At 34.8% G+C, this 23,437-nt stretch overlaps 6 protein-coding genes across 6 annotated transcripts; 3 read left to right on the forward strand and 3 right to left on the reverse strand.

The window, feature by feature from the left end:
• Positions 1 to 181: 181 nt before the first annotated feature.
• NMRAL1-9 (NmrA-like family domain-containing protein 1) lies at positions 182 to 2,755 on the reverse strand (the record flags this gene model as incomplete). Its single annotated transcript, XM_036639634.1, has 5 exons — positions 182 to 453; positions 1,628 to 1,927; positions 1,984 to 2,076; positions 2,128 to 2,175; positions 2,242 to 2,755. The coding sequence occupies 5 exons, from the start codon at positions 2,753 to 2,755 to the stop codon at positions 182 to 184; spliced, it is 1,227 nt and encodes a 408-aa protein (XP_036493953.1).
• Positions 2,756 to 3,386: 631 nt separating this feature from the next.
• On the reverse strand, positions 3,387 to 4,478 carry ACTTS2-1 (Trans-enoyl reductase ACTTS2; the record flags this gene model as incomplete). Its single annotated transcript, XM_036639635.1, has 1 exon — positions 3,387 to 4,478. The coding sequence occupies one exon, from the start codon at positions 4,476 to 4,478 to the stop codon at positions 3,387 to 3,389; it is 1,092 nt and encodes a 363-aa protein (XP_036493954.1).
• Positions 4,479 to 5,298: 820 nt separating this feature from the next.
• On the forward strand, positions 5,299 to 6,360 carry CGCS363_v007787 (Isoflavone reductase-like protein; the record flags this gene model as incomplete). Its single annotated transcript, XM_036639636.1, has 4 exons — positions 5,299 to 5,328; positions 5,393 to 5,677; positions 5,731 to 5,853; positions 5,908 to 6,360. The coding sequence occupies 4 exons, from the start codon at positions 5,299 to 5,301 to the stop codon at positions 6,358 to 6,360; spliced, it is 891 nt and encodes a 296-aa protein (XP_036493955.1).
• Positions 6,361 to 8,080: 1,720 nt separating this feature from the next.
• sirO-2 (Oxidoreductase sirO) lies at positions 8,081 to 9,013 on the forward strand (the record flags this gene model as incomplete). Its single annotated transcript, XM_036639637.1, has 1 exon — positions 8,081 to 9,013. One exon carries the CDS (start codon positions 8,081 to 8,083, stop codon positions 9,011 to 9,013), a length of 933 nt encoding a protein of 310 aa, XP_036493950.1.
• Positions 9,014 to 20,301: 11,288 nt separating this feature from the next.
• Akr7a3-1 (Aflatoxin B1 aldehyde reductase member 3) lies at positions 20,302 to 21,204 on the forward strand (the record flags this gene model as incomplete). Its single annotated transcript, XM_036639638.1, has 1 exon — positions 20,302 to 21,204. The coding sequence occupies one exon, from the start codon at positions 20,302 to 20,304 to the stop codon at positions 21,202 to 21,204; it is 903 nt and encodes a 300-aa protein (XP_036493951.1).
• Positions 21,205 to 21,379: 175 nt separating this feature from the next.
• Positions 21,380 to 23,415, reverse strand: azaF-3 (Acyl-CoA ligase azaF; the record flags this gene model as incomplete). The annotated part of the gene is made up of 8 exons (XM_036639639.1): positions 21,380 to 21,581; positions 21,658 to 21,761; positions 21,820 to 22,409; positions 22,463 to 22,650; positions 22,705 to 22,933; positions 22,982 to 23,063; positions 23,123 to 23,292; positions 23,352 to 23,415. The coding sequence occupies 8 exons, from the start codon at positions 23,413 to 23,415 to the stop codon at positions 21,380 to 21,382; spliced, it is 1,629 nt and encodes a 542-aa protein (XP_036494563.1).
• Between the last annotated feature and the right edge of the window lie 22 nt (positions 23,416 to 23,437).

Below are 23,437 nucleotides of genomic sequence, written 5' to 3' on the forward strand. Positions count from 1 at the left end.
GAGTAAGCTCCACATCCGACGGACCTCCAGAGAGCCCATAGTGTGGCAAGGAAGGTATGATGACATGGTATGGGAGTGTCTCCGCATTGTACTTTGAAGTCAGTAGGTCCAAGACTGGGAGAAATTCTATGACCGACCCAGGCCACCCATGTAAGAATAGGAGAGGTAAAGCGTCTTTTCTCTAGGAAAAGAGAGCAATGAAGTGAATATTTGTGACACCAAGATTGTTGTCGTCGATTGGGATGTTGAAATTAGGGAACCTATTGATATGGTTTTCCTTGTCCCTCCAATCAAAATTGATCCATGCCTCCTTGGCCTCTGCAAGCCATGATCTTGTGGTGCCGAATTGGATGTTCTGGTGCTGGTTATACCAGTCATCTACGGCAACGCTGGAGGCTGACAGTGAAGTTCGAAATCTCTCTAGTTTGTCTGCGGTAACATGAAAGTTGAATTCTGTTGAGTTTGGGGATAAGTTGAGAGGAATGGAGCTGAACAGGGTGGCCGAGGCCGTTGCTGCCAATAATGCAGCCAAAGCCGGCAACAGAAACATCGTGATGCCGACCGTGTAACAATTTAAAGATGATCGGTTGTTTCGATTTGAAGTACATCTCAGAGAATTCTAAGGCTTTTGAATGAAACGCTGGCATCATTATGAAGCACTGAGAGAATTCCGACGCGCAGAGACGCAAATCAGATATGTCTGGTTGGAGTGGTTAGCTGCCATCGAGATGGTTCTCGCAAGGATGGTAAAGTTCATCCGGTCTAATCTTTGACCCGTTTCTCCTGGCGTGATTCATCAATCGGGTAATTTTCCGACGGAGCTGGTCAGGAATTGAATCGTATCCAATCGTACGCCCGGGCCGGCGTCCGGGACAGAGGACTTTTGGTATCTATCTAATTTGTCGTGATTCCATCATGAAAGATCATAATATCTTCGAGATAAGTAAGCAATGAATTGCTATTTCGAAAATATCACGTAGTACGGGACGGGACATTGAGTGATCAGTAATCCCAACAATGCGGTTGGAATATTGCGCCGACTCTGAAGCTATGGAATTCTTGTGGAGCAACGGAACCCACGCACATCGTTCGGAGTCTATCTGTTAGACCTAGATAGCGCTTTATTCCCCCCTGTGTCAGTATCCACACGTATTTGTAATACTCCTTTTGCCCCCAGTCTCTTCTCAGGGTGGGCGGGTCACGGGTTTGCCCTGGTAGTAAAGCTCCTTTCGATAAGACGACCGTTGGAATCCATGCTATCTGCATACGCCTTGTCCACAATTTGATGAAACTTCTGCTAACGTAGTTCAGTCTCATGTGTTTTGAGGTGTGATATTATTCGCATTCCCTGTAGTTATCTGGGCTGCTAGTTTGGTGACTTTGTCAACGCCTGGCATCATATGCACAGACGCACAGCGGTGAAAGGCCCTCACAGTCTGTGAGGAAATTTTCTCGAAAAACGACTTTGCATTTGGGGCAAAGTTAAGGCTGAGACTTTGACTCTGGGACAAGTAGGAGTAATGCCATTAAGAATATGAGATTGAAGTGGATAGACGCCGCCTGACGCCAGTATTGTCCAATTAAGGGCCTCGCCAATTACTTCTCAAAATCCATTCTTCAAACGTACTGGCCTTGACCCCAAGATCTTCCCATGAGCAGTCATCCACGGAATTCATTGTCCCGTAGCATATCTTATCTTTAGGCGCATGGGCAACCCATTGCACCATTTGCCGGATGTCCTCTTTAAAGCCCTCTCCGGCCACGGAGACAACAGTAGACGTCCAGTCCTCCAGACCAACACTTTCAAAGCGAGCGGGAATACCTGTCATACTAGAGAAGACACTAGCCAACTCTCCGAAAGAGATCTTAGGACTTCCAATGGGATACGTCTTTGATGCAGTTTTAGACGTTCCCGCTATCAGTACAGCTAGGTAAAACAAGGTTAGCGATTCCAATTCGGTCCCAGCGGTGTCACATACATACCGCGAACAAATATTCCGACATCGTGCCCTACGTCGACCCATTCACCAACTGTCGACTCCGAAACTGCAGCGCAAAATCGCACTGTACCGTCGTCTGTTGCATACATCAGACATCGGCCTCTGCTTGTTGATAAAAGTTTCTTACCATCTCGTCGGCAGTAGTTAGGCCATTGAAGGTTTTCGTAGAATAGCCCTATTCAGTCCCATCAGCCCTTGGCAACATGACTTATCGTTGGAGCTCATGATGCGCCAGCCTTACCCGGTATCAGGGTTGTGACGGCGGGCAATCGCTCTCTCGCCCACTCGTCAATCCGTGATTTGAAGTCAAAATGGAACACCTTGCTGTAGCGCCCGTTGCTAGCGTTTTCGATGTTTGGCAAACTACTGAAGATAAAATGCTTGACACCGGTCTTTTCAGCGGCATCGACAATATTCCGCCCGGCCTCGAGCTCGTGCCGTAGGTCTTCCTCTTTGTGGTACATTGTTCCCGCAACGAAACTCTGCGTCATGGCGAAAACGCCATAGGAGCCTTCGAATGCCTCTGCCAAACTCTTCGAGTCATAGACGTCGGCGCGGGTAAATGTAAGCCTCCCGTGATGGCCGACTAAAGCTAAAAGGTTTCGAGCAGCCGCGCCATCTGGATCTCGGGTGATCGCACGGACATCGAAGTGGTGAGGTGCATCTAGAAGGGCCTTGACAACACCTCGACCTTGGTTTCCTGTGGCTCCAAGTACTGCGATAAGCTTAGGCTGTTTTTGATCAAGGGCGGCCATTGCGTCGTGTTTTGATGGGTTTCTAGTTGGTCTAAACAAATGGAGGATTCATAATGATTTGCTTGCGCATTTAAGCAATTGACAGAACCTTCCATTGTCAGAACAATTTGTCACCATGGACGTCTTCTCGTCAAGCGCGGCCGTCGGAAATGCAATCTCCCCGGCCGTGACGCGTGAATTTCATTGATGGCCCAACCTCCGCCGCAATGCTCCACTATCTTAATATGCCGTCGGCATGATGCGGTGTTTGGAAGGTTTGTCAGCTATCTAGGAGGCACATATGGTCTTGTTTGGCATTAGGATCTCGAAAAGTCTTAGTATGTTATTCATGGTGCGGAGCATGTCCCAACCAATCACGATTAGGCTCTGAGTCTGACAAAGATAAACTGCCCAGACCTTTCCGAACAGGCACACGATAGATCCATACTTATTATGTGAACGATTGAATCTTCCGAAGAAGGATTCTTCCATGGAGCCACTCAACTATCGGAGTCTCAGCAAACACAATACACCCTTCGTAGATGGAGAAGAGAACATAGGTCTCGGTATTACAACGAATGATTTTAACAGGTCATGACTACTTGGTAACAATAACGAACAATGACACTTGGATCCGATCATATTCTTCTTCTCAGAACTTCACAACCAGCTTGCTCCCTGAAACCTTTCCTTGACGCAGCAAATCCAGCGACTCAAGCAACACCTCAATCCCGCCATCAACCACTTTGATGGGGGGCGGATTGAGTGAGGTTTGAATCTGAGGCAAGATCGCATAGAATCGGGCCAAAGCCTGGCGGTGCTCGATGTCTATATGAAACTTGGGACCAATCGGAGGCAGCCAGGCGAACTCGCGGCCAAACACGGTATAAAGCATGATCATATCGTATTTGACTCCAGGAACCTTGGATTCGCCTTGATCGAGCAACGTGACAATCTTTCCGCCCTGAGATTTGATGACGTTGGCAATGGCTGGTCCAGATCCTCCTTCAGAGAAGCAATCAAAAGCCAGGGAAATATCTGGAAATGCAGTGGTAACTTCTTGAATCCAGGTTTCAGACCTGTAGTTGAATACATGGTCCGCACCGTAGCGCTTGACGAGCTCATAGGAGTGAGGCGACGCTGTCGTAACAACGGTGTATCCTGCAAGCTTCGAAAGCTGGATGGCGAAAAGACCGACGCTCGTGGAGCCTGCGTAGATGAAAATAGTTTTGTTCGTTGACTTGGACGCTAATGACTGCGGACCTGTTCCCGGCTCACCAGGCCATGGAAGACCCAAGTGAACGTTGACCGCCAGGACGGCTGTCACAGCCGAGACGCCGTACGTAGCTGCCTCTTCGTCGCTGACACTCTGCGGAATCTTCCAAGCTAGATCGCTATCCGTCTTGAGATATTCCGCAAAGGAACCCCGGTCTCGGTATAGTCCGCCGTGAACAACACCGGCAACGCGATCACCTATCCTCCACGTTCCGGCCGCGGAATGCCCGACCTCGACGACCTCTCCGGCATAGTCACACCCGACTATGCACCCTTTTGGGGAGATGACATCAATATGCTTGAAATCGCTAGGGTTGAGAGCCACAGCATGCACCTTAACCAATATCTCGTGATCAGTGATGGTGGGCTTCGACGTTTCGGTGACATGGGCGCCCTTGAAAACAGACTTTCCGGTGCTGAGGTTGAAAACGCGGGTTGCGATAGTCCGGTTTGTCACCAGGGCCTTCATAGTTGGTTTGGAAGATGCACAAGCGGCCATAATGCGGGTTCGATTTGAATAGTAAAAATGAGACTCTGTGGTATGTATCAAGTTGGTTTCTGTGTCGATGGGTAGCTGAATGTCGCAAGTCAGCCTGGGTCGTTGGCTAACTAGTTCATACTTATGGCAACGAATACATGCTGCAGTGGCGATCTGCATACCAGAAACCATTTCTGATCCTGATGATTTGTATTCCAAAGATGAAAGGTCTGCGTCATTCACCTCGGTCGCATCTGGAGATCAACAAAGTTCAAAAAGTACGGTTCTGGTGATGGTGGGGATGTGTTCACTAATCACAACTAGTAGTGCTGGATTAATGCCGACGGCCTTAGCACAAGCCGACGGCCACACCCTTAATTGCACCTTATCTTAAAGTTATGGCGCATGGAAGAAACCTAGTAGAAATGAAATCTTTCGTTTTTTACTAAGCATAGACAGACGACCTCGTCGGCTTAACAGTTAGCCCAGAACCGTATCTGACCCCCTCGTCGGGTCGACTCATGGGCCCCAAAGCCGACGGAGCTCACATTATTCAGCACATTGATATTGTACAGCCCTTTATGTCTGGGTCTCATGGCACAAACATTGCGCCGCTCAGGTCTTCGTTGGGTTAATGCTTGACTGGAAGTTATGCTTCGTAATCCAAGGCGAGTGCCAGCTGTGGAAGTGGCAGAAGTGCTACGGCGACACTGCAATTGTAAACTATTTAAGTTGATTTGACGGTCCCTGCAAAAGGTCGAGGCCGTTATGTGCATTCAAATGAACAGCTAGCTTTTCACAATCATACAGGATGTCTCTTACTAAACTTGTGCTAGTCGGTGTAAGTTGTTTGTGATTGTTCACGCGGAAGATGAGATCAGCAATCTAACAAACCTAAAATCCAGGCAAGTGGAAACATTGGAAGAGGCGTTCTACCACAGCTACTGCAATCTGGCCTTGACCTGACTATTCTCAGTCGTGAGGGCTCAGCTGCAACCTTTCCAAAGGAAGCCAAGGTCATCAAAAGTGACTTTAGCGAAGGATCTCTCGTTGAAGCACTGAATGGTCAAGATGCCGTCGTCAGCATGCTCCCGATTGTTGCTCTCGGAGAGCAGCAAAAAGTAGCCGAAGCAGCCATCAAAGCAGGAGTGAAAAGATTCATCCCCAGCGAGTATGGGTCTGATTCCTCTGTATGCATCCTTATTTTGCCATCGGAAGCCTCAGCTAACCTACTTGCACGAAGTCTGATCTCGTCATCGAGGCGGTTCCCTTTTTCCAGCCCAAGAAGGCTCAATTAGACTGGCTTACTTCTCATGAAGAGCACATTAGCTGGACCGCCATCATTACAGGCCCGTTCTTCGATTGGGTATGTTTAAGGTCCTGATCGAGACAGTGTTCAATTCCGCTAACATCGATTCAGGGATTGGAGCTGGGTATGACTGGCTTTGACCTCAACAACAGGGTCGCCACCCTGGTGGACGGTGGGAACACCCGATTTACTACAAGCACTGTGGCTCAGATTGGACGTGCCATTATATCGGTTCTGAAGCATCCCTCTGAGACGAGAAATCAGCTTGTTTTTGTTGAATCTTTTACAACTACTCAGCTTGAGATTCTGAACGCCCTCCAGGAGGCAACCGGCCAGGACTGGAAAGTCAAAGAAGAGACTTCTGAGAATGTGAGGTTTGATGGTTTCAAGAGACTTGGCGGAGGTGACATCGTGGGTGGTGGAGCTTCCGTGATTATGGCATTGGTCCTTGGCAGTGAAGCGCTAGAGGACCATACAGACGTCAAGGGTGGCATTTGGAACGAGAGGCTCGGGCTGGAAAAAGAGAGCATGGAGAATACAGTGAGGGCTGTGATCAAGCAGTAACTTACTTCTTTTGTGACGAATGGGAGCACGCTCCGCTTGAAGAGGCTTTCATGGGGGAGATGCATGGAATGATGATCATGTGTACGGGTGTTGCGCAATACATATTTGCTTCGTGTAACTAAAGATCAAGGAAAGATTTCTATTGTTCACTTTGGTCATCCTCCGAGTCGAAAGCCTATTCCCGGGTGTTATCCGGCTGTTGCCCATGGAAGTTAGGTACAATGATCTTTTTTCTCTTCTAACCTTTCTTCTTCGCAGTTTGGCGCCTGGAGGCGCACCTATACTGGCTACACTGCGGTTTAGATGCCTTGACATCCCTCAACCAGCCTCTTGCATTTCATTTCCAAACCCGCTGGCCTGTTTCCTCTGGGTTCTTTCATCAACCCTATGTTCATCAATTTCTGATAAAATGGCACAGACTTGTCCCAACTACCTGTAAGTAGCAGACTTTTGCGTAAGTGTGGCATCAATTCAATAATCCCTTGTACGCAGCCAATCAGCCATGAACCTAGCCCCCATCCCTGTGTGGAGAGCGTGCTCAATCCAAACATCGGTCAAGAATGCGAAAGTCACGAAATCCGTGATAACGCGGCCAAACCCGATGAATGTTAGCTGGCATTCGCTCCCTGAGTTGCAAGAGGTGTCTTCTGAGTCGTCTTCCAAGTTGACTGCTGTTTATTGTCGGAGAATACTTTCAGCGACCTCCACTGTGTTAGACTTAATATCGTACATCGCAAAACATAACAAATTTTGTAATATTCGTCACCACCATCTATCCTCCCACACTCGTTATGTCTGTGGCTGGTCTTCCATACGGCCACGGGTTCCTCGAACATAGCATGGTTTCTCCTCGATGGTGGTGGACCCTAGACTCGTCAAGACTGAGCTCCACTTGTTAGTCGTCCGGTCCTCGGTTGGTGACAGGGGTGTCAGCGTCGGACTTAGGAAGAATTCATCAAATGCAAATGTGAGATCTCACACGGTTGAAAGAACTCCGACAAGTGACGGCAAAGATGCTGACAGTGGAAAATTTCATAGGACACAGAAGTAATGAATCATGCGATTTTACTCTCCTTCGACGTATCCCTGTCACCGTCTCGGCATATTCCGGGTTCTACAGGGGAAACGTAATGTTTAGACGTATGGCTTCGAGAAGGGTTTATTCTTCACAAATTGTAGGTAAATTACTGTGATTTTGGTTTTGCAAAGCCGTAGTAAAAGGAATATCATTGTTGCTTGGACTACGTACCATCCATGCATCAAGATCGTAGGGTAATGTTGGCTCGTCAGCGCGACGTCGATTATGCTTCCACTAGAAGCGCAGGTTGCGTGAGAAAGTTGAGACATATGTGCTACGCACGTCTTAATAATCAGGGCTTAGGAATGACAGAGATTTGCTGAATCAATGGCCTAAGTCGACGGATAACGTTGAAGCCGAGCACCCGGGAGGCTCACGGAGCACCAAGCGGGATCCACACGGACAGGCAGGGCTGTCAGCAGACAAAATCTCCGGGTCTTAAGTCCAAGAACCGAGTCAACAGTGTCGACTCACCAACGCTGCGACCGGGGCACGGCAGTGGGACGAGTTCGCAACAACCACATAAGACATGCGTCTCCCGTCCAGAATACTCCTAATTTTGGATGAGCACTTGACAATTAACGCTGCCTAACTTTTAACGCTACTTACTCAAACGGAATCATTGCGCCATCACCAACAATTATGACTTCCCAGGATCGAATCGACGTCATCGTTGGAACGTCTAACTTTGGATACCCAGACAACTTCTGGGGAAATTCGGAGTCGCACATTATTCAGGCCTTTCAGTTGATGAAGAAACATGGCTCCAAGAAACTCGACACTGCGAAGGCCTATTTTGGATCAGAGGCAAAACTAGGCGCTATGAAAGCTGGCACAGATTTCGACTTGGACCTTGACACAAAGTGGTTGGGGGGTTACGACCGGGCTGATGGCGCCAATACCCGATCTTACATGCTTTCGTCGGCCAGACAAAGCATTGAGACCCTCGCCATCCCTCAAGTCGACGTGTTCTACCTGCACGCGCCTGTCCTCAACACCCCCCTAGAGGAGACTCTTGCCGGCATCAACGACGCCTACAAGGCAGGCTTATTCCGAAGGCTGGGGCTTTCCAACTACCCTCCCGCTGAGGTTCAGCGACTCTACGACGTAGCTAAAAACAACGGTTTTGTCCTTCCGACGGTATACCACGGCAACTACTCCGCCGTAGCGCGAAAGCCCGAGGCAGACTTATTTCCTGTTCTGCGAAAACTTGGAATCTCTTTCGTCGCGTATTCGCCGATTGCCGGGGGCTTCCTCACCAAGACTAGAGAGCAAATTGAGTCTGGTGGGACCAGGTTCAGCCCAGATCAAATGTTCGGCATCTACCACAAGCTGTATGTCAAAGAAAGCTATTTATCTGCACTTGAGGAGTGGGGGAAGATTGCGGAGGAGGAGCAGATCTCAAAGGCGGAATTAGCGTACCGTTGGGTCGTTTACCACAGTATCCTCCGGAAAGAGTATAGCGATAGCATCGTGTTCAGTTCCAGCTCTTTATCCCAGATAGAGGAGACACTTTTAGCTTACAACAGAGGCCCTTTGTCTGTGAAGGCAGTAGAGGCGATTAAGCAGATATAAGAGAAAGTAAAGGATAAAGCCAGCGTTAATAACTACCAAACTGTTTTCAGCAGCAACTAAAATAACAGATTACTCAGCTTATAATAAGTAGTTAATAGCTTATTTATATTACTTTTTCAAGTCATAATCCGTGAAAAGTCGCCTTTAAACATATTTCAAGATATTATACAAAAGATAGTTAAGAATATTTATTACGATCTCATTTTAAGGTTTCATATTATCAAACTATCTAAAATAAGCCTAAGAGACGCCACAAGCCATCAAAGTGTGATATGAGATAATATAGAGGTTAGCAGCATAGATAAAAAGAACTAAACGCTTTATGCTCATAAGGGTAGCATATTATTTAGTCCCCTCTAGCAGGTTTAGTCTTTTATATCAGAAGATTATTAGTAATTTAGCAGTAGTAAAGGTCTTTACTAGCTTTTACTAAGAGGATATTATAGTTAGCTATCTAATAGTAAAGTCTACTAATAGAAGCTAAGGATTAATACGTTTAAATAGTATACTAATGTTATAGTCTAAGTTATAAGTGTTATAGTTAGCTATCTAATAGTAAGGTCTACTAACAGAAGCTAGGGATTAATATATTCTAATAGTATATAAGGGTTATAGTCTAAGTTATAAGTTATAAGCTAATAGTAAATTAGGTCTTTAGAAGCTAAAGTGATTAGTCTTAAGCTTAATAAATACTTTATAGTAAAAGTAAACTAAGAGTATCCTAAAGATAAATACTAAGTTAATTACTAAAAAGCTATAAAAGTCTAACTTTAAACTAAGTTTAAGTTATACTATATATAAATCCTAAATAGTATTCTTTATTTATTTAGGATTAATTACTTATTATAACTTATAAATAAGGATAATAGCTAAATAACTTACTTAGGCGTTAGGTAGCTAAGATAGGATATTTATACTATAAGATTATAGGAATAGTAGGAACTTACTTAGTATAAAAAAACTATAGTATAAGTTATATAATAATGTTGAGGAAGTTTCGAGCCTACCTAGTAGGAGTTTTCACAGTAGGAGAAAAAGCAGTAAAAGCACCTCAGTTAGTGCCCAGTCCAGTAGCTTCGCAGTATACATACCCAAAGGTCTGGAATAACTGCCCGCGCCAACCCCAACTCGCCATACCATTATGGCTGTCAGCCTCGTTAACAATGGCTTCATTGCCAGTAAGGTTAACAGCCTCGCCCGCGTGACTCACGAGCGAGACACATACCAGAGATAGCTTCATAAGGTCTTCAGCCACAGAAAAGCTTATTTTAGCCATATACTTAAGACGCCGCTCACGCTAAACCTCAAGCTTATTCCTCACCCTATAAGTAAACCACCTAGATTCCTTCACGATATATTCCATCCTACTTGATCTATAGGATCTCATACCGTAAAGCTTTACCTAAGGTATGCCCTAAGATACTAAGATTAATACTAACCATAAGGCTAGGCTTGTAGTAATTAGTAAGATAATACTCTTTAAATATATAGAGCCCTAGGGACTAGATAGTTATAGCTAGGTCCTACCTTAAGGTCCTAGAGGCTAACCTTAGTGGTGATAGCGTAGAGGCTGCCTGCCTGCTTCAGCAAAACCTCTCGCTTAATAATATGGATGCGTTTGCTGCTAATCCTAGTATTTACGCCTACTTTAATAATATCCTTAGTAGGGCGGCATAGCTAGTAAGTTAACCAAGCTAACTATGATATTACAGGCGTTGCTGATGAATATAAATAGTGATAGCATTATGTCCCCTAAAAACGTCATAACAGATGTCTATCTTAGAGGGCGTATACAGCGTAGGCGGCAGAAAAGACAGCTGAGCTGACAGAAGGTATGCGTGAGGGTTAGTAGATAGGTTAGAAGGCTGGAGAAAGTCTGCTATAGTAATTAAACCTAGTTAAAGTTATGAAGTTGTTGTTGAAGTGATGTTGAAGGTGATGAGATTGTTGATGATGGCGTACCTAAGCGCATATAGGGGAAATAGGGCTGAAGCTGGAGATAGCAATCTGTGGGACTGTCTAGCTGAGCAGAAATCTAGGGCGATTATGTGACTAGTAGGCTGTTAGCTAAAGGGTGAAGTTAGAGGTTGTTATAGTATAGGTTCCAGGTAAAAGTCATAATAGCTAGCTAGAGGCTATAAGTTATATAATAATAAGATAGAGAAATAATTAGTAGAGTATAGAATAAAATACTTAGTAATTAATTAGTATTACTAATTAATTATAATTACTTTATATACTTAAGTAATTACTCCTAAGTAGATAAAGAATACTACTTAGGATTTATATATAATATAACTTAAGCTTAATTTAAAGTTAAACTTCTATAGCTCTTTAGTAATTAACTTAATATTTATTTTTAAGATACTCTTAGCTTACTTTTACTATAAATTACTTATTAAGCTTAAAACTAATTATTTTAATCTCTAAAAACCTAATTTATTATAACTTATAACTTTTAACTTAAATTATAACTTAATATATTATTAAAATATATTAATCTTTAGTTTCTATTAGTAGACTTTACTATTAAATAGCTAACTATAATACTTTAATTACTTTTATTTAGTAAGTTAACTATTAATTCTTATTAATAATAATAAATAATAATATTTTCTTATACTTTTATTAAGTTATTTACTTCTAAACCTTTATTTATTTCTAGAAAATAAACTATTTAAAACTTAGTTTAAGAACTAAGAGACTAAAAAATAAAAAATAACTTAGATAATAAAGATAATACTAAAGAACTTAAATACTAGCTTAATAAAACTAATAATAACTTTAAAGTAATATATAAAATATTTAATTATAATATTATAGTTTTTAATAAACTTTAAGAATAAGTTTATAAGAACTAAAATTTAGAGAAAGAAGTTATTATTTTTTAAGCTACTATTAATATTATTTTAACTTTAATTAAAAAATAAGAATAACTTAAACTTAACTCCCCTACTACTTTTAATAAAATTTTAAAATAACTTAAGGGATACTTAGTTTAAATATAAATTTATTAAGTTTTCTATATAAATACTTTTTAGAATAAAACTAAATAAGTAATATATATAGCTACTTTTTTTAAAAAATAAATTTTAGCTTAATTTAAATCCTTTTAGTAAAAATAGTTTAATAACTTTATTAAGAAATATAGCTAAAAAATTAAGGATATTTTTTTTAATTTTATAAGATATATTAAAGTTTTTTAATTCCTCTTTTTAGAACTAAATAAGAAAAAATAAGCTAAATATAACTTAGTTTATTTTAAATAAACTAAGTTTATTTCTCTCTATATAGCTAAGTTCTAAAGAATTACTTCTTAACTTAATATAACTAATAAGAGTAAAATCTTTACTTTTTATTAAGGATTTAAGGATAATATTAAAGATAAAATAGTTAAAGTTAATAAACTTTTTAGTTTTAGAAACTATATTAAATATATTATTAAAATTAATAACTAACTTTTTAAATATTATAAAGAAAAAAGAGAAAGAAGATTAAACCTTAGTATAAAATATAAATATTAATAATAACTTTAATATAAGTTTAATAACTAATAGAATAATAATAAACTATATAACTATTAGAATAATATTTACTAAAATATTACTTATAGATAATATAGTAAACCTATAAACTTTAATATAATAACTAAAACTAATAATAAGAAACCTTAGAACTCTAAGTATTATAACTATAATAAATAAAGATATATTACTAAAAATTATAAATAACTTAAGAAGCTCCTTTAGAGATTAATAATAAAGTAACTTTAATAAATTAATATAATTATAAAAACTTTATATATATCTTAATTATAAACTAAATATTATAATAATAAATATTAAATTTACTTTAAAAATAAGGAAATATTAAGATACTATTTAAGGGATAGTAACCTTAAATAATCTAAATATAATATAACTATCCTTAATACTTATTTTAAAACTTTAGCTATAATATATTCTAATAATAGTAGAATTATTAAGAAATTAGCTAAATAACTTAATAAAATACTAAAAGTATAATAGTTTAAACTTATTAATACTTTAGTAGTATAAACTTAAAACTAAAAATTAAAAAATAATAATAAATAAAAACTAATATATTTTTAGTTAATAGAACTTATATACTTAGAATATATTTAAGAAGAACTTTATAATCTTATATAGAAAAAATAACTAAAAGTTATACTTTTATATATAGAATAATATAAATATATATATAGAAACCTTATTAGAATTAAATATATTAGCTAAAAAATAAAAGAATAAGTTAAAAAAGAATCTAAAGAAGAACTAAAATATTAATATAATCTACTACTAGAATAATAACTTCTTAATATAACTAATAACTAAACTTTTAGAGAAAGTAAAAGTTTATTTTATAACTTAGATAAATTTTATAATATTACTTAATAATATACTTAAGTAAAGATTATTTATAATTTCACTTTTAGTATAGATAACTTTAGTTTTAGAGAAGAATTTAATAATTAAAAAAATAAAATTAAGTAATTCTTAAAATATTAAGAAATTAATATATTTTAAGATAAATAATAATACTATTTTTATAGTATTTTAATAAACTAATAAGATTAAGATTATATCTCTTAGCTATATATAGAAGATTATCTTACTCTATAAAGTAACTATTAATAATATTAAACCTTTTTTTAGCTTTAATACTTTTATAATAAGTATAAAAAATATATAGAAGATAAATATAACTATTAATTCTATTTTAGAAAACTTAATAATAAGCTTATTAAGAATATCTATATTATATATATTATAATTAAATAAATTATAATAGCTTTTAATAAAAAGATTCCTACTTTTTAATTAAACTTATAATTCTTTATAAAATACTAATATAATAATAATATAAAATAAGATAAATATTAATATAATAAATATTAAGTTTACTATTAAGATAAAGCTTATATATAAAGAATTATAAAAAATAGATTAAAACCTTTATAAATTAGAATCTATAAGAATAACTTTATTAAAGTAGTATAAGAAAGAAAATAAATTACTTACTTAGGATAATTAAAGTAATTAAAAAACTAAATTTACTTATTAATAATAGATTATAATAAATAATAAAGAAAAGATCTATTTATTAGATATTATAAAAATATAAAAAGAACTTAAAACTTAAAATTACTATTAATAAATAAATAATACTTATACTAATTAATAGTAAAACTAAAATAAATTTTATTACTTTTTAAACTATTAATAAACTAAAAATATAATAAAGAGGAAATAAGTAACTATACCTCTTATATATAATAAAAAGAAAAGAATTTAAGTATAAAAGAGGTATTATCTATAATAAAACTATACTTCTTAAAATAAATTACTTAGATTAAAAAGAAAAAATCTAATTTAATATTACTAATATAAAGATATATAATATAATATTAAGATTATTTTAATTATAAATAAATAACTTATAGATAAATTAAAATAAAAGCTAACTCTAATAAAACTATAATAATTTAATTATTAAGTAGTTTTATAAAAAGTAAGCTTTAAATAAATTAATATAATAAGAAATAATAAAATAATATATTTACTATTTTAAAATAAAAGAAACTATATTATAATAATTAATAATAAAAGATCTTAAGAATAATCTACTTCTATTTATTCTAAAAGAATATAAAGTTTATAAAAAACTCTTTATAGCTAAGTTAGAAACTAAACTACTTAAATATATAAACTTTAACTATAAAATCTTTCTTAAAGAAGGAAAAGAACTATAATTTAATAAAATCTATAGCTTTAATCTAATAGAAATAGAAGTTCTAAATAAATACTTTAAAAAAAATCTTAAGAAAAAATATATTAAACTTTTAATATTACTAATAAGAAGCTTAATTTTATTTATACTAAAGAAAAATAGAAAATTATAACTATATATTAACTATTATATATTTAATAAAATAATAATTAAAAATTACTACTTATTACTACTTATTAATAAAATAAAGAGATTTCTCTATAAAACTAATTAATTTATAGCTTTTAATTTTAAAGAAGTTTATAACTTAATTAGAATAAAAAAAAAATAGTTTTTAAAACTTAAAAAGGATATTTTAAATATTTTATTATACTTTTTAATCTTATTAATACTTTTATAATATTCTAAAATATAATCAATTTAGTTTTATATAAATATATTAATATTTATATAGTTATCTACTTAAATAATATCTTTATATTTTTATTAATATTAGAGAAATATAAAGAGGATATTTATTATATTTTATAAACTTTTTTAAAAAACTAAGTTTTTAGTAGAACTTAAAAAAAGTAAATTCTATATTTAAAAAGTAAAATATCTTAGATTTACTATTATTCTTAAAGAATTTTAAATATTAGAGAATAAGATTAAAACTATTAAAGAATAGCTAGAACCTAAGAATTTTAAAGAAATCTAAAGATTTTTAGGTTTTATTAATTTTTATTAAAAATTTATTAAGAACTATAATAAGATTAATATAGTTCTTATTAACTTTAGCTATAGAAATATTTCTTTTATATAAAAAGAACTTTAATAAATAGCTTTTTAGAAAATTAAAAACTTTATTAATAGTAAATTAATTTTAATAATATTAAACCCTACTAAATAGTTTAAAATAAAACTAAACTTTTTAAATTATATTTTTAAAATATAGTTATTATAATAAGATTTAAAAAAAAAGCTATATTTATATACCTTTTTCTTTTAAAAACTCTATAAACTTAAGTTTAATTATTAAATCTATAATAAAGAACTTATAGTAATAATTAAAATTTTTAAAAAATAAAAACCTAAACTTTTAAGAATAGTTTATAAAATACTTATATATTTAAATTATAAAAACCTCTTATATTTTACTACTTCTAAAGTATTAAATAAATAATAAGTTAAATAGTTAGAATTCCTTTCTAAGTTTAACTTCTAAATTATCTATTAAAAAGAATTAAATAATAATAGAGCTAATATTTTTAGCTAATAACTAAACTATAATATCTTAATATTTAAAAAAACCTAAGTAATTCTTAAAAGAAATAATAATAGAAACTTAATATTAATAACTAAACTCTTAATAATAACTAAATAATTTAAAACTAACTTACTTAATAAACTAAATAATAAAGTAATTATAAAGTTTTATACTTAACTTATATATAATTACTAAGGAATTATAAAAACTTAAAAATAACTATAATAGTAATATAGAAAAAAAGTTATTAGAGAATATATAGTAAAAGTAACTAAGGATTATAAAGTTTACTTTAAAAGTAAACCTACTTAATATTAATTTTATAATATATTATAACCTTTATTTATATTATAAACTACTTAATAATCTATATTACTTAACTTTATTATTAAGCTATTAAAATCTTAAGAACTCTTTATAAGAATATACTATAATAATATTCTTATTATTATAGATTAACTTATAAAATATACTTATTTTATCTTATATAAAGAAATAAGTAATACTAAAAAATATACTTATATATTTCTTAAGTATATTATTACTAACTATAGAATACCTAAAGAAATTATATTAAATAGAAATAAAATCTTTACTTCTAATTTTTAGAAATTAATTATATTATATTTTAGTATTAAATAATTAATATCTACTATATTCTATTTATAGATTAATAAATAAATAGAATAAATTAACTAAATTTTTAAAACTTATTTCTATACTTATATTAACTATAACTAAGATAATTAAGTTATATTACTATTAATAACTTAATTTACTTATAATAATATAATAAGAGAAAATATTAAAAAATCCTCTTTCTACTTTAATTATAGATTTAAACTTACTATTTATAGAGAACTTTAAATAAAACTAGCTATAATAAAAGCTATTACCTCAGTATAATAAATTAAGAATATCTAAAAAAATATATATAAAAAAACTTAAATTTATATAATAATAAATAACTTAATTTAGTAATAAATAAAAAATTAAGGGATTAACTTTAAAAGAAAGAGATAGTACTTATTTTATATAATAAAATATTAAAATAAAATAACTAAATAATAAACTTAACTTTAAAAAACTTAGACTTTTTAAAATCTTATAAGTTATTTTACTAATTAACTATAAGCTTAAACTTTTAAATATTATAAAATATTACTTAGTATTTTATATCTTACTATTTAAACTAACTTTATAAGAATTATAAATAAGTAATATTACTATTATAGAGAATAATAAACTAAAATATAAAATTAAATATATTATTAACTATTTTAAAAAGCTTAAAAGATATTAATATCTTATTAAGTAAAAAGAATATAAATATAAAGATAATATTTAGGAACTTATAAAAAACCTCACTAATATAACTAATAAACTTACTATTTATTAGTAATAATACTAAGAATAAGAAACTATATTAGTATTAATAATACCTCTTAGTTAAATAAATATTAATAGCTATTTATAAATTAAATACCTATATAGATATATTAAACTCTTAATAGAAATAAATAGATTATAATAAAGAAAACTATTAATTTAATTAAGAATATTAAAATATAATTAAAACTTTCTTAATAAGAAGTTTAAAATATTAAGATTTTAATTAAAAATTAAATCTAAATCTATTATACTAAAGCTACTTATTAATTAAACCTCTAATATAAGAGATATTATTAGCTCCTCCTCTATAACTTCTTAACTTTTTTAGAAAACTATTCTTTTCTATTTATATAAATAATCTAATTATATTATAAACTTATCTAACTTAATTTATATAATATATAAAATAATAACTTTTTTTTATAATATCTCCTCTTTAGCTACCTCTATATCTTTTAGATAAGCTACTTTATTTAGTAAATAGTTAACTATAATAAGTTAATAATATATATAAAATATAAAAAATATAGAAATTTATAAATATAAATAGTATTTACTATTATATTATAAAACTACTTTAAGTAAATATATTTATTATAAACCTTACTACTTAAAAGAAACTTATAATACTTCTTTATAGAATAATAATAAGAATAAGGTATATTAATAATAAAACTAAACTTAATAATATATAATATATAATTATAATAATAAAAAATAGAAGTAGAACTTAATTTTAATTTTTAAATATAACTTAATATAATATTAGTATTATAAGTAAATTAAGAAGTATAATTAATAAATCTCTAATTTAGGACTAATAACCTATTTATATTAAGTTTTAAAGATAAAACTTTTAGAGAGAGGATTTAATATTATAACTTATAAATAAAGATAATAGCTAAATAACTTACTTAAGCGTTAAGTAGCTAGAATAAGATATTTATATTATAAAATTATAAAAATAATAAGAACTTACTTAATATAGAAGAATTATAATATAAGTTATATAATAATAAAATAGGGAAATAATTAGTAGAATATAAAATAGAATACTTAGTAATTAGTTAGTATTACTAACTAATTATAATTACTTTATATACCTAAGTAATTACTTCTAAGTAAATAAAAAATACTATTTAGGACTTATATATAGTATAACTTAAACTTAGCTTAAAGTTAGATTCTTATAGCTTTTTAGTAATTAACTTAGTATTTATCCTTAAGATACTTTTAGCTTATTCTTACTATAAATTACTTATTAAGCTTAAGACTAATTACTTTAGTCTCTAAAAACTTAATCTACTATAGCTTATAACTTTTAACTTAAACTATAACTTAGTATATTATTAGAACGTATTAATCCCTAGCTTTTATTAATAAACTTTACTATTAGATAGCTAACTATAACACTAAGTAGGTTATTTAGCTATTATCCTTATTTATAAGTTATTAGAAGGGGGTAGAGAACTTAGAATTTTTTAGTAATTTTAACTTAAAGGAAAGGGGGTAGATAGGCGTTTTATAGGTATTAAGTGTTATTATAAGAGGAAAAAGGTTATATAAATAAATAGAAGCTTAATTAGCTTATAATAAAAAAGATTAAATAGATAAATAAGAAATATATTTATTTTTATATAAATTCTTATTTTTTCTTTAATAACTTTAATAATTACTTTTTTAGAAGAGCTTTTAAGATTCTTTAGTTTAGTTTATAAAAAAAGTTTATTAATCTTTACTTTTTAAAAATTAAATAAATATAGGTATTTTTAAGTTTCTCTAGCTTTAGTTAGCTTTATTTTTATCTCTTTTTTTAGCTTTTATTATACTTCTTTAATTATTTAAAATAAAAATAGAGTAAAATACTATAAAGATATTACTACTAAATTTCTTCTTAGTAGTTTATTTCTTTTTAAGAAATTATATAACTTAAGGTATAAAGAGAGTAAAAAATATAAATAAAGTATAATTTAGTTAAGTTTATATTTATATATTCGCTTTTATATCTCTTATAGTTATCTAGAAAATTAATATATAAGTGTCTAAGTATTTTTAAGGGTTTTCTGCTTAGAGTAGAGTACTTAGTATAATTAATAAGTTTTCTCCTTTACCTTATTATATTATAATAAGGAGCTTAAAAATATTTATATTTATTTAATTTTTAAAAAGTAAAAATTCATAAACTTTTTCTATAAGTTAGGCTAAAGAATCCTAAAAACTTTTCTAAGGGGGTAGTTACTAAAGTTATTAAAGAAAAATAGGAATTTATATAAAAATAAGTGTATTTCTTGCTTTCTTACTTAGTCCTTTTTGTTATAGGCTAACTAGGCCTCTATTTACTTATATAACCTTTTCCTCTTATAATAGCGCTTAACGCCTATAAAAACGCCTATCTACCCCCCTTACTTTTAAGTTAAAATTGCTAAAAATTCTAAGTTCTCTGCCCCCTTCCACTATCTTAGCTGCTTAATACTTAAGTAAGTTATTTAGCTATTATCCTTATTTATAGGTCGTAGTAGAGGAGTTTAGCCTAGGATATAGTATTATATATATTTGTGATATGCTTAGCAGAGATATGTTATCTCCCTTTTACTTCTGCTTAGACACTGCACGCTGCTGACAAAAGTGCTGCAGGGGAATTATTAACATCATTACGTCATAAAGGTTAGTATCAAAACTTAGAAATATAGAAAAGAACATGTTTATCTATAACTTCCGCGTTTTCTACGTAGACATCACTCAGTCGACTTAGTCTTGCAACACATTCTTTATGATCATTAACAACACAATAGCTTCAAAATCTGAAATAGCGATTCCCATCGTTTTCAGGGCGATAACAATTAGGTCACCTACTATTAGCGGTCTCAAGGTCACCACCGTCGAAGATGTTAATAATATGTTAGATCTCTTCCAATTCCGCGGCCACAACGAGATCGACACAGCCCGACTGTACGGCGGAGGAACGACGGAGACCTATCTGGCTGACGCCAAATGGGAAGAGCGCGGTATCGTGATGGGAACCAAGCTATATCCGAACAGCAAGACCTCTGGGGCCACGGGGCCACTGTCCTACACGCTGCGTGCTGGAGACGTCCGTCGCGGACTGCTGGACAGCCTCAAGGCGCTCAACACCAACAAGATAGATCTCTGGTATCTCCATGGTCCAGATCGCGAAACGCCACTCGAGGAAACACTGAGCGAGGTCAACAAATTGTACGAAGAGGGACACTTCAACCGTTTCGGTATCAGCAACTTCATGTCTTGGGAGGTGGCCAAGATCTGGGAGCTGTGCGACAGAAACGGCTGGATCAAGCCGACCGTATACCAGGGTGCTTACAACGCACTCCATCGCGGGGTTGAGTTGGAATTGCTCCCTTGCCTTCGTCACTACAACATAGCCCTTTACGAGTTCCAGCCGTTGGCTGCGGGGTTCCTCACGTCCAGGCAACGTCGCAACGACTTTCAGGAAGGCTCTCGTTTCGACTCAAAGCATGCTCTGAGTGCGATGTATCGAAGCAGATACGGCAGTGATATTGCCTTCGATGCCTTGGAAATCATTCAGTCGGCGGCAACAAAACACGACCTCTCTGTGGCTGAATGTGCATTCAGATGGCTTTCTCACCACAGCGCCTTGGACAAAGAAAAGGGAGACAAGATCATTATTGGAGCAAGCAACTTGAAGCAGCTGGAGGAGAATCTTGACGACTTGGAGAAAGGACCGCTGCCAGAGGATGTAGTGAAAGCAATGGAGGAAGCTTGGCTCGCTTACAAGGCCGTCGTTCCCAAGTATTTCCACTAGGGTTCCCAAGATGGTAGCGAGTTCTTCGGAGAAAGCTAAACGTTGAGGGATCATCTATGCAAGGATCTGGGTCACAATTTCGTCGACCCAGTTGAAAAATAAATGATAGCCTCGCTGCTCTTTAGTTGCGTCGTCATCTTCAACGTCCTTCCTTTGAGCTGTAATCGTCACATGTCTAAGCAGCTGCCTTGGGGTCTTGTATCAATCGACGTAGAATCTTGCCCGAACCTGACTTCGGGATGGCCTTCGTGAACACAACCCCTCCCGTGAGTCTTTTGTATGCCGCGAGTCGATGTTCCATGAAATCAACGATGGATTCCACGTCGAGGTTCTCGTTCGCGGGGACGATATGAGCCTGTGGACATTCCTGTCCGTCTCTAAATTGCAGAGCACACGTCAGCAAAGCCCTCTGCAGTCAAGGCGACGTGAAAGGTATGAAGAGATCAGACTGACCGCATCACGCGTATCACAGCACAATCTTTAACAAGCTCATGCTCAAGGAGATGCCCTTCAAGTTCGGCGGGGGCCACCTGCACTCCGCCAACTTTGATGAATTCCTTGGAGTTGTCAGTAAAACCAAACGCTGCTCGGACTGAGATGGGAAGGAAGGCCTACTTTCTTTCGATCAACAATGGTCAAAAGGCCGTTCCTCTGGAATTTGACAACGTCTCCCGTTTTCAGCCAGCCGTCTTCTGTCAAATTCTCTCGTGTTGCGTCTGGATCCTTGTAATAGCCTTTGAATATGTTTGGGCCCTGAATGAAGGCCTCTCCCTCTTCTTCGTGGCCCACCTCGCGGCCATCATGGCCGACGACCTTAAGTCGCATGTTGGGAAGAAGGTACCCGACACCTTTGTGAGAAGGATCAAATTCGTCAGGGGCGAAGAGGGTAACAGCCATCGTGGCCTCGGTCATTCCCCATCCTTGCCGACTGTGCGCCTTATTGGGGTTGAAGACTTCCTCGAGTCTCTTGGACACATCGGGCTGCAAGGGCGCTGCTCCGCAGACGAGAGATGTCACACTCGAGACATCATACCGCGATAAAAGATCGCTTTTCAACAACAGAACAACCACTGGTGGGGCTAACAGCAGGTGCGTGACACGAAACTCTTGAATAGCACCAAGGAATGTAGCTAAACGAAACTCGGGGAGGACAATAGTCGTGCATGATCGCCGAACGTTGGCCACGCAGCACGTGAGTAAACCACCTAGAGCCGTCATCAGTTATCACGCTTGCGTTCGTCTCAGTTCCCTGACTTACTAGCATGGGAGAACGCGGAAAATATGCAATGGACATCGTGCATCGTTTGATCCGAATCCTTCGCTCGGGCTTTGCTCATTCGATCAAGGTGAAGTGTTTGTTCGCTGTTGGCCACAAAGTTGTAGTGTGTGATCATGCATGCTTTGATCTTTCCTGTAGTTCCGCTGCTGAAATTTAGGGCAGCAATCCTTGCTGAATTGTTAACTCTTGTCATATTAATGCAAGGAAGGTAGCGTTGTTACTTCTCTGTCAACACTCCTGTGTCATTTTCAACCTGCCATGCGAGCGGTTCGCCGAACAGGTCACGTATGTGTCGAAATCCGCCGGTCGCAGCCTGATCTTCCCCGTCAAGGAGTACGACCGAAGACCTCGGCAAGCCAACAGCGTCGGCAGCCTCAATAACCTTCTCGAGTCGCTCAATGTCAGTGAAAATGCACTTCGCTCTGCATAGACTGAGTTGCTCGACAAGTTCTAGACGCATTTTAGTAACAGGGAAACAATGAGAGACAAAGCCCTTACCTGTCGCAGTATGTTGCGAATTCGCGCCGGAGAAGATCCCACCGGCGCAAATCGCACCAAGAAAAACTACCGGGTACCAAATCTAGAACGATGAGACTTTAGAGTCCCAAGCGGATGATCATTTTGTAACCTCTTACTTACGCAATTCTTGGCGAATGCAACGACAACATCATCAACCTGTAACTCGAGGGCCTGACGAAGCCCACCGGCAAGCCTTTTCACGCAGGTCTCTAGTTCACCCTTGCGAAGTGCTTCCGAAGGCTTCCCTGCGTCGACAAAAAGAGGTGGATCACTCTGCAACGCTGGCGTACCTGCGTTCTTGGTCAACTAGGCCAGCGCAAATTTTGTAGAGTGGTCATGTGAATCTCACCAAACACATAAGTAAGGATATCCACTGCGGGGATGTCGATTTGATAACGAGAGGAGAAAATCATGGTGTCGGAGATGGTGGTTCGT

This window comes from Colletotrichum siamense, assembly GCF_013390195.1.
Source record: "Colletotrichum siamense strain Cg363 chromosome Unknown KSG_Cg363_contig05, whole genome shotgun sequence".
Taxonomy (NCBI): domain Eukaryota; kingdom Fungi; phylum Ascomycota; class Sordariomycetes; order Glomerellales; family Glomerellaceae; genus Colletotrichum; species Colletotrichum siamense.